The sequence below is a fragment of the Zonotrichia albicollis genome, chromosome 32 (assembly GCF_047830755.1).
Source record: "Zonotrichia albicollis isolate bZonAlb1 chromosome 32, bZonAlb1.hap1, whole genome shotgun sequence".
Lineage (NCBI taxonomy): Eukaryota > Metazoa > Chordata > Aves > Passeriformes > Passerellidae > Zonotrichia > Zonotrichia albicollis.
The window spans coordinates 1508787-1520180 of NC_133850.1; the positions used below are offsets into that span (position 1 = coordinate 1508787).

General features: G+C 54.5%; 1 protein-coding gene across 1 annotated transcript in view; it reads left to right on the plus strand.

The window, feature by feature from the left end:
* The window catches only part of SMARCA4 (SWI/SNF related BAF chromatin remodeling complex subunit ATPase 4), a 97466-nt gene extending 86460 nt beyond the window's left edge, over positions 1 to 11006 (plus strand). The window contains 6 exon segments of the mRNA XM_074530479.1: positions 164 to 414; positions 3990 to 4098; positions 5196 to 5297; positions 7422 to 7554; positions 9605 to 9747; positions 10894 to 11006. Of these exon segments, the coding sequence (XP_074386580.1) occupies positions 164 to 414; positions 3990 to 4098; positions 5196 to 5297; positions 7422 to 7554; positions 9605 to 9747; positions 10894 to 10926 (771 nt within the window). The 3' untranslated portion in view covers positions 10927 to 11006.
* Positions 11007 to 11394: the final 388 nt, after the last annotated feature.

The window sequence follows — 11394 nt, forward strand, 5'->3', positions numbered from 1 at the left end:
GTAGATCCATCATCCCAAGGTTCTTCATTCCCAAGGTTCTCCAGTCCCAAGGATCTCAAATCCCAAGGAGACCCAAATCCCAAATCCTCTGGATTGAGATGATCCCAAACCCCTGCAGATCCCAAACCCCTGCAGATCCTAAATCTCCTTGGTTCTCCACCAGGCCATCGAGGAGGGCACCCTGGAGGAGATCGAGGAGGAGGTCCGCCAGAAGAAGTCCTCTCGCAAGCGCAAGCGGGAGCCCGAGGGACCCCCGGGACCCCCGGCGGGCGCCCGGAGCCGCGACAAGGACGAGGAGATCCGGAAGCAGAAGAAACGAGGGCGACCCCCGGCCGAGAAGTTGTCCCCGAACCCACCGCCCCTGACGCGCAAGATGCGCAAGATCGTGGACGCCGTCATCAAGTACAAGGACAGGTGAGGAGGACACGTCAGGATGGGCGGTTCCTGGGGGTTCTTGAGGGTTCCTGCAGGTTCCTGGGGGTTCTTGAGGGGTTCTTGGAGGTTCTTGGTGGGTGTGAAGGTTCTTGGTTGTCATCAAGTACAAGGACAGGTGAGGAGGACACGTCGGGATGGGCGGTTCCTGCAGGTTCCTGAGGGTTCCTGGAGGCTCTTAGTGGGTCTGAAGGTTTCTGGAGGTTCTGGAGGTTCTTGGTTGTCATCAAGTACAAAGACAGGTGAGGAGGACACGTCAGGATGGGCGGTTCCTGAAGGTTCTTGCAGGTTCTTGAGGGTTCCTGAGGGTTCTAGGTGGGCCTGGAGGTTCTGGAGGTTCTTGGTTGTCATCAAGTACAAGGACAGGTGAGGAGGACACGTAAGGATGGGCAGTTCCTGCAGGTTCCTGGGGGGTCCTGAAGGTTCCTGGAGGTTCCTGGTGGGCCTAGACATCATCAAGTACAAGGACAGGTGAGGAGGACACGTCAGGATGGGCGGTTCCTGGAGGTTCCTGGAGGTTCTTGAGGGTTCCTGCAGGTTCCTGGGGGTTCTTGAGGGGTTCTTGGAGGTTCTTGGTGGGTCTGAAGGTTCCTGGTTGTCATCAAGTACAAGGACAGGTGAGGAGGACACGTGAGGATGGGCAGTTCCTGCAGGTTCCTGAAGGTTCCTGGGGGTTCTTGAGGGTTCCTGCAGGTTCCTGGGGGTTCTTGAGGGGTTCTTGAGGGTTCCTGGAGGTTCCTGAGGGTTCTAGATGGGTCTGGAGGTTCTGGAGGTTCCTGGTTGTCATCAAGTACAAGGACAGGTGAGGAGGACACGTAAGGATGGGCAGTTCCTGCAGGTTCCTGAGGGTTCCTGGTGGGTCTGGAAGGTTTTGAAGGTTCCTGGAGGTTCCAGGTGGGTCTGAAATGTTCCAGATGGTTCTGGAGGTTTTTTGAGGTTCCTGGAGGTTCTGGAGGTTCCTGGTTGTCATCAAGTACAAGGACAGGTGAGGAGGACACGTCAGGATGGGCGGTTCCTGCAGGTTCCTGCAGGTTCCTGGGGGGTTCTGAAGGTTCCTGGAGGTTCCTGGGGGTTCCTGGTGGGCCTGGACATCATCAAGTACAAGGACAGCTGAGGAGAACATGTGAGGATGGGCGGTTCCTGCAGGTTCCTGAAGGTTCCTGGGGGGTCTTGAGGGTTCCTGAAGGTTCCTGAGGTTCTAGATGGGCCTGGAGGTTCTTGGTTGTCATCAAGTACAAGGACAGGTGAGGAGGACACGTCGGGATGGGCGGTTCCTGCAGGTTCCTGGAGGTTCTTGGGGGTTCTTGAGGGTTCCTGCAGGTTCCTGGGGGTTCTTGAGGGGTTCTTGGAGGTTCTTGGTGGGTCTGAAGGTTCCTGGTTGTCATCAAGTACAAGGACAGGTGAGGAGGACATCTCGGGATGGGCGGTTCCTGCAGGTTCCTGAAGGTTCCTGGGGGTTCTTGAGGGTTCCTGGGGGTTCTTGAGGGGTTCTTGAGGGTTCCTGAAGGTTCCTGAGGGTTCTAGATGGGCCTGGAGGTTCTGGTTGTCATCAAGTACAAGGACAGGTGAGGAGGACACGTTGGGATGGGCGGTTCCTGCACGTTCCTGGAGGTTCCTGGGGGTTCTTGAGGGTTCCTGAAGGTTCCTGAGGGTTCTAGATGGGCCTGGAGGTTCTGGTTGTCATCAAGTACAAGGACAGGTGAGGAGGGCACGTGGGGATGGGCGGTTCCTGCAGGTTCCTGGAGGTTCCTGAGGGTTCCTGGTGGGTCTGAAGGTTCCTGGAGGTTCTGGAGGTTCTTGGTTGTCATCAAGTACAAGGACAGGTGAGGAGGACACGTGAGAATGGGCGGTTCCTGCACGTTCCTGGAGGTTCCAGGGGGTTCTAGATGGGCCTGGAGGTTCTGGTTGTCATCAAGTACAAGGACAGGTGAGGAGGGCACGTGGGGATGGGCGGTTCCTGCAGGTTCCTGGAGGTTCCTGAGGGTTCCTGGTGGGTCTGCAGGTTCCTGGAGGTTCTGGAGGTTCTTGGTTGTCATCAAGTACAAGGACAGGTGAGGAGGACACGTCAGGATGGGCGGTTCCTGAAGGTTCCTGAGGGTTCCTGGTGGGTCTGGAAGGTTTTGAAGGTTCCTGGAGGTTCCAGGTGGGTCTGAAAGGTTCCAGATGGTTCTGGAGGCTTTTTGAGGTTCCTGGAGGTTCTGGAGGTTCCTGGCTGTCATCAAGTACAAGGACAGGTGAGGAGGACACGTCAGGATGGGCAGTTCCTGAGGGTTCCTGCAGGTTCCTGGGGGGTTCTGAAGGTTCCTGGAGGTTCCTGGGGGTTCCTGGTGCGCCTGGACATCATCACGTACAAGGACAAGGTGAGGAGGACACGTGAGGATGGGGGGTTCCTGGAGGCTCAGGTGAGGAGCAGGGACGGGGAAGGTCACGGCCGACGCCGACGTTTATGAGAGGATGAGGATGAGGATGACAGGATGATAATGATGATGATGGTGCTGATGACGATGATGATGATGACGATGATGCTGGTGATGAGATGATGATGATGATGGGGAGGACACTGGGATGATGTTGATGAGATGATGATGATGATGATGCTGAGGACAATGATGACGATGACGATGATGATGACAATGACAACAATGATGATGACGACGACGATGATGACAATGTGATGATGACGATAATGATGGTGATGAGGATTATGAGATGATGATGACAATGATGACCAAGATGATGACAATGTGATGATGATGATGATGATGATGATGATGATGATGATGATGATGATGATGATGACAATGATGACAATAATGATGATGATAATGAGATGCTGCTGCTGATGGTGATGATGATGATGATGACGATGAGGAGGACAGTGTGATGATGATGATAATGATGATAATGAGATGATGATGATGATGACTATGACGATGATGATGACAATGACAATGACGATGATGATGATGACAATGACGATGATGATGATGATGACAATGTGATGATGGTGCTGATGACAATGATGATGATGGTGATGCTGGTGACGATGATGATGATGACAGTGATGATGATGACGATGATGCTGATGATGATGGTGCTGATGACAATGACGATGATGGTGCTGATGACAATGATGACAATGACGATGATGCTGGTGACGATGATGCTGGTGACGATGATGATGACGACGATGAGATGATGATGCTGGTGACAATGACGATGACGATGATAGTGACGATGACAATGATGATGATGATGACGATGATGATGGTGACAATGATGGTGATAATGGGATGATGATGATGGTGATGACAATGATGACAATGATGATGGTGATGCTGGTGACGATGAGATGATGATGATGATGACGATGACGATGATGATGGTGACAATGATGATGATGGTGATGACGATGATGACAATGACAATGATGATGATGACGCTGGTGCTGATGACAATGATGATGATAATGAGATGGTGACGATGATGATGACAATGATGATGATGACGATGCTGGTGGTGACGAAGGCCGCGCTGACGCCCGTGTCCCCCCGCAGCAGCAGCGGGCGCCAGCTCAGCGAGGTTTTCATCCAGCTGCCGTCGCGCAAGGAGCTCCCCGAGTACTACGAGCTCATCCGCAAGCCCGTGGACTTCAAGAAGATCAAGGTAGCTCCTGGCCTCCACCGCAGTCCATCAGGATCCATTGGGGTCCATCGGGGTCCACCAATGTCCACCAGGATCCATCAGGGTCCACCAGGATCCACCAATGTCCACCAGGATCCACCAGGATCCACCAATGGCCGCCAGGATCCACCAGGGTCCATTGGGGTCCACCAGGATCCACTGGGGTCCACCAGGATCAACTGGGGTCCACCGAGGTCCATCAGGGTCCACCAGGGTCCATTGGGGTCCACCAATGTCCACCAGGGTCCATTGGGGTTCACCAGGATCTACTGAGGTCCACCAGGATCGACTGGGAACCATTAAGATCCACTGAGGTCTACTGGGGTCCACCGGGGTCTACTGGGGTCCACCAGGATCCATCAGGGTCCATCGGGGTCCACCAGGATCTTCTGGGGTTCATCAGGGTCCACTGGGGTCCACCGAGGTCCACCAGGATCTTCTGGGGTCCACCAGGGACCATTGGGGTCCACCAAGGTCACCAGGGTCCATCAGGATCCACTGAGGTCCACCAAGATGTATTGGGGTCCACCAGGGTCCACTGAGGTCCATCAGGATCCACCGGGGTCCACCAGTGTCCACCAGGATCTTCTCAGGTCCACCAGGACCGACTGGGGACCATTAAGATCCACTGAGGTCTACTGGGATCCACCAGGATCTACTGGGGTCCACCAGAATCCACCAGGGTTCACTGGGGTCTACTGGGGTCCACCAGGATCTTCTGGTGTTCACCAGGGTCCATCAGGATCCACTGGGCCCCACCAGGGTCCACCAGGATCTACGGGGGTCCACTGGAGTCTGATGGGTCCTGGAGGTTCCTGGAGGTTCTACTGGGGTCCACCAGTGGATCCTTGAAGTTCCTTGGGGTTCCTGGAGGTTCCTGGAGGTTCCTGGAGGTTCTACTGGGGTCCACCAGTGGATCCTTGAAGTTCCTTGGGGTTCCTGGAGGTTCCTGGAGGTTCTACTGGGGTCCACCAGTGGATCCTTGAAGTTCCTTGGGGTTTCTGGAGGTTCCTTGAGGTTCCTGGAGGATCTCCTGGGCTCCAGCAGGCCCCACCGTGACCGCGGTTCCTCCCGGGCAGGAACGGATCCGGAACCACAAATACCGGAGCCTCAATGACCTGGAGAAGGACGTGATGCTGCTGTGCCAGAACGCGCAGACCTTCAACCTCGAGGGGTCCCTGGTAGGAGAACATGGGATGGGACAACCTGGAGGGGACAACCTGTGGTGGGATCTGTGGTGGGATCTGGGGTAGGATGGGATCTGTGGTGGGATGGAACCTGGGCCAGAACACCCAGGTCTTCAACCTGGAGGGGTCTCTGGTAGGAGAACCCTGATGGGACAACCTGGGTGGGACAACCTGGGGTGGGATCTGGGGTAGGATGGGATCTGTGGTGGGATCTGTGAGGGACAACGTGGGCCAGAACCCAGATCTTCAACCTCAAGGGGTCTCTGGTAGGAGAACCTGGGGTGGGACAACCCTGAGGGGACAACCTGGGGTGGGACAGCCTGGGGTGGGATCTGTGGTGGGATGGAACCTGGGCCAGAACCCAGACCTTCAACCTCGAGGGGTCTCTGGTAGGAGAACATGGGTGGGATCTGTGGTGGGATGTGTGGTGAGATGGATCCTGGGCCAGAACACCCAGACCTTCAACCTCGAGGGGTCCCTAGTAGGAGAACCCTGATGGGACAACTTGGAAGGGACAACCTGGGGTGGGATCTGTGGTGGGATGGGACCTGGACCAGAACCCAGACCTTCAACCTCGAGGGGTCCCTGGTAGGAGAACTTGGAGAGGACAACCTGGGTGGGACAACCTGGGGTGGGATCTGTGGTGGGATGGGACCTGGGCCAGAACGCCCAGACCTTCAACCTGGAGGGGTCCCTGGTAGGACAACCTGGGGTGGGACAACCTGGGGTGGGACAACCTGGAGAGGACAACCTGGGGTGGGATCTGTGGTGGGATCTGTGAGGGACAACCTGGGCCAGAAGCCAGACCTTCAACCTGGAGGGGTCTCTGGTAGGAGAACCTGGGGTGGGACAACCTGGAGAGGACAACCTGCAGGGGACAACCTGGGGTGGGATCTGTGGTGGGATCTTTGAGGGACAACCTGGGCCAGAACCCAGATCTTCAACCTCGAGGGGTCTCTGGTAGGAGAACCTGGAGGGGACAACCTGGGGTGGGACAACCTGGGGTGGGATCTGTGGTGGGATGGAACCTGGGCCAGAACACCCAGATCTTCAACCTGGAGGGGTCTCTGGTAGGACAACCCTGATGGGACAACCTGAGGTGGGATCTGTGGTGGGATGGAACCTGGGCCAGAACCCAGATCTTCAACCTCGAGGGGTCTCTGGTAGGAGAACCTGGGGTGGGACAACCTGGAGGAGACAACCTGGAGTGGGACAACCTGGGGTGGCATCTGTGGTGGGATCTGTGAGGGACAACCTGGGCCAGAACGCCCAGACCTTCAACCTCGGGAGGTCCCTGGTTGGAGAACCTGGGGTGGGACAACCTGAGTGGGACAACCTGGGGTGGGATCTGGGGTGGCCAGGAATGTCCAAGAGTGACCAGGGAAGACCAGAACTGACCACAAATGTCCAGCAGTGACCAGGGATGACCAGGACTGACCAGAACTGACCAGGAATGACCATGAGTTACCAAGACTGACCAGGAGGGACTATGACTGACCAGGAGTGACCATGACTGACTAAGAGTGACCATGAGTGACCAGAACTGACCACAAGTGACCAAGACTGACCACGACTGACCAGAACTGACCAAGACTGACCACGACCGACCACGAGTGACCGTGAGTGACCAAGACTGACCAGAACTGACCAAGACTGACTAGAACTGACCATGACCGACCGTGAGTGACCAAGAGTGACCAGAACTGACCACGACCGACCACGAGTGACCATGAGTGACCACGACTGACCGCGACTGACCATGACTGACCATGACTGACCATGACCGACCATGAGTGACCACGACTGACCAGAACTGACCACGACCGACCACGAGTGACCATGAGTGATCGCGAGTGACCACGAGTGACCATGAGTGACCAGAACTGACCATGACCGACCACGAGTGACCAAGACTGACCAGAACTGAACCAAGACTGACCACAACCAACCATGACTGACCACGACCGACCACAAGTGACCGCGAGTGACTGCGAGTGACCATGACTGACCAGAACTGACCATGACTGACCATGACTGACCACGACCGACCATGAGTGACCACGAGTGACCATGAGTGACCACGACCGACCACGAGTGACCGCGAGTGGCCGCTGGCAGATCTACGAGGACTCGATCGTGCTGCAGTCGGTGTTCACCAGCGTGCGGCAGAAGGTGGAGAAGGAGGAGGAGAGCGACGGCGAGGACAGCGAGGAGGAGGAGGAGGCCGAGGAGGAAGGCTCCGAATCCGAGGGTGCGCCGGGGGTCCGTGGGGTCGGTGGGATCGATCGGGTGGGATCAATGGGATTGATCGGATGGCATCAATGGGATCGATGGGATTGATCGGATGGGATCAGTGGGATCAATGGGATTGATTGGATGGGATCAATGGGATTGATGATATTGATCGGATGGCATCAATGGGAGTGATGGGATCATGGGGATCAATGGGATCAATGGGATTGGATGGGGTCAATGGGATCGATGGGATCGATGGGTTTAATGAGGGTCAATGGGATTGGATGGGATTAATTGGATCAATGGGATTGATCAGATGGGATCAATGGGATCAATGGGATTGATCGGATGGCATCAGTGGGATCGATAAGATTGATCGGATGGGATCAATGGGAGCGATGGGATCAGTGGGGGTCAATGGAATCAATGGGATTGGATGGGATCAATGGGATTGATGGGATTGATGGGATGGGATCAATGGGATTGGATGGGATCGATGGGGGTCAATGGGATCAATGGGATTGATCGGATGGGATCAATGGGGGTCAATGGAATCAATGGGGGTCAATGGAATCAATGGGATTGGATGGGGTTAATGGGATTGGATCAATGGGATTGATCAGATGGGATCAATGGGATCGATAAGATTGATTGGATGGGATCAATGGGGATCAATGGGATCGAGGGAATTGATTGGATGGGATCGATGGGGTCATGGGGCTCCATGGAATCGATGGGACCAATGGGATCAATGGGGGTCAATGGGATTGGATGGGGTCAATGGGATCAATGGGATTGATTGGATGGGATCAGTGGGATCGATGGGGTCATGGGGGTCCATGGAATCAATGGGATTGGATGGGGTCAATGGGATTGGATCAATGGGATTGATCGGATGGGATTGATGGGATCAGTGGGGGTCAATGGAATCAATGGGATTGGATGGGGTCAATGGGATTGGATCAATGGGATTGGTCGGATGGGATTGATGGGATCAGTGGGGGTCAATGGAATCAATGGGATTGGATGGGATCAATGGGGTTGATCGGATGGGATCAATGGGATTGATAGGATCAATGGGATTGATCGGATGGGATCGATGGGATCAATTTGATCAATGGGATTGATGGGATCAGTGGGTGGGATCAATGGAATTGATGGGATGGGATCAATGGTGGTTAATGGGATCAATGGGATTTATGGGATGGGATCAATGGGATCAGTAGGATCAATGGGATTGATGAGATCGATGGGATTGATGGGATGGGATGAATGGGATGGGGTCAGTGGCATCAATGGGATCTGGGATCGGGATTGGGATTTGGGATTCGGGATTGGGATTGGGATTGGGATCTGGGATTGGGATTGGGGTTGGGATTGGGATGGGTGAATTGGATCAATGGGATGAGGTCAGTGGGATCATTGGGATTGGGATTGGGATTGGGATGGGTGAATTGGATCAATGGGATGAGGTCAGTGGGATCAATGGGATCCATGGGATTGGGATCTGGGATTGGGATTGGGATGGTTGAATTGGATCAATGGGATGAGGTCAATGGGATCATTGGGATTGGGATTGGGATTGGGATGGGTGAATTGGATCAATGGGATGAGGTCAGTGGGATCAATGGGATCCATGGGATTGGGATTGGCATTGGGATTGGGATTGGGATAGGGATGGGATCAATGGGATCCATGGGATCAATGGGATTGGGATTGGGATGGGTGAATTGGATCAATGGGATGGGATGGAATGAATGGGATGGGATCAATGGGATCCATGGGATTGGGATAGGGATGGGATCAATGGGATCCATGGGATTGGGATTGGGATTGGGATTGGGATGGGATGAATGGGATGGGATCAGTGGGATCAATGGGATTGGGATCTGGGACTGGGATTGGGATGGGATCAATGGGATGGGATCAATGGGATCCATGGGATTGGGATCTGGGATTGGGATTGGGATCAATGGGATCCATGGGATCCATGGGATTGGGATCTGGCATTGGGATCGGGATTGGGATGGGATCTGGGATTGCTCATTCCCCGCCCGCCCCCCCAGCACGCTCGGTGAAGGTCAAGATCCGCCTGGGCCGCAAGGAGAAGGTTCCGGAACGCGGCAAGGGCGGGCGGCGCCGGGGGGGGCGGGGGGGGCGCCCCAAACCCCTCCTGAGCGACGACGAGAGCGACGACGAGCAGGAGGAGGTGGGAGCCCAAAACCCACCCCAAAACTGATCCCAAAACTGACCCCAAACCCCAAAACTGATCCCAAAACCTGCCCCCAAACCCCAAATCCTGACCCCAAATCCTGACCCCAAATCCTGACCCCAAATCCTGATCCCAAATCCTGACAGTGATCCCAAATCCTGACCCCAAATCCCAAATCCTGACCCCAAACCCCGAATCCTGACCCCAAATCCTGACAGTGATCCCAAAACCTGACCCCAAATCCCAAAACTTGACTCCAAAACCCGACCCCAAATCCTGAACCCCAAACCCCAAATTCTGACCTTAAATCCTGACCCCAAATCCTGAACCCCAAATCCCAAAACCTGACCCCAAATCCCAAATCCTGGTCCCAAATCCTGACCCCAAATCCCAAAACCTGATCCCAAATCCCAAATCCTGACAGTGATCCTAAATCCTGACCCCAAAACCTGACCCCAAACCCAGAATCCTGACCCCAAATCCTGACAGTGAATGCAAATCCTGACCCCAGACCCTGATCCCAAACCCCAAATTCTGGGAGAGATCCCAAACCCAAAATCCTGAACCCAAATCCCAAATCCCGACCCCAAATCCTGACCCCAAACCCCAAATCCTGATCCCCAAACCCTGAACCCCAAATTCCCCAAATCCCAAATCCTGACCCCAAATCCTGACAGTGATCCCAAATCCCATCCTGACCCCAAATCTTGTCCCCAAACCCCAAATCCTGGGAGAGATCCCAAACCCCAAAATCCTGAACCCAAATCCCAAATCCTGAACTCCCAAATCCCCTAAATCCCAAAACCCTCCAAATCCCAAATCCCATTCTAAAACCCCAAACCCCGAATCCTGATCCCCAAATCCTGAACCCCAAATACCCCAAATCCCAAATCCTGGACCCCAAATTCCATCCTAAAACCCCAAATCCCCCAAATCCCAAATCCTGGACCCCAAATTCCATCCTAAAACCCCAAATCCCGACCCCAAATCCCCCAAATCCTAAAATTCCAACCCCAAATCCTGACCCCAAACCCCATAAATCCCAAATCTTGAACCCCAAACCCCAAATCCCGACCCCAAACCCCAAATCCTGAACCCCAAACCCCCCAAAATCCCCAATTCTGACCCCAAATCCGTCCCCAGGATCGCTCCGGCAGCGGCACCGAGGACGACTGAACCCCGAACATTCCACGGCTCCGGAACTCTGAGAAACCCCAAAAAAACCCCCCAAAAAAACCCAAAAAAAACCCCCAAAATTCCCCTCCCCCCATAGCTCCGACGGCAGCGACGCCGCAATTCCCAAAAATCCTGAAAACCCCAAAAAAACCCCAAAAAATCCCCAAAAAAACCCCAAAAAAACCCCAAAATCCGCGCCCGTATTTATACCCGGGTCAGCCCAGGTGGGCCTGGATTGGCCTGGGTTGGTCCAGGTGGTCCCAAATCCAGATTGGCCCAAATTTGGGTGGTCCTAAATCCCCTTGGATGATCCTAAATCCCTTTGGACCATCCCAAATCCATCCTGGACCATCCCAAATCCATCCTGGGTGCTCCTAAATCCTCTTGGGTTGGTCCTAAATCCATCCTGGGTTGGTCCAGGTGGTCCCAAGATGTCCCAGGTCCAGATTGGCCCAAATTTGGGTGGTC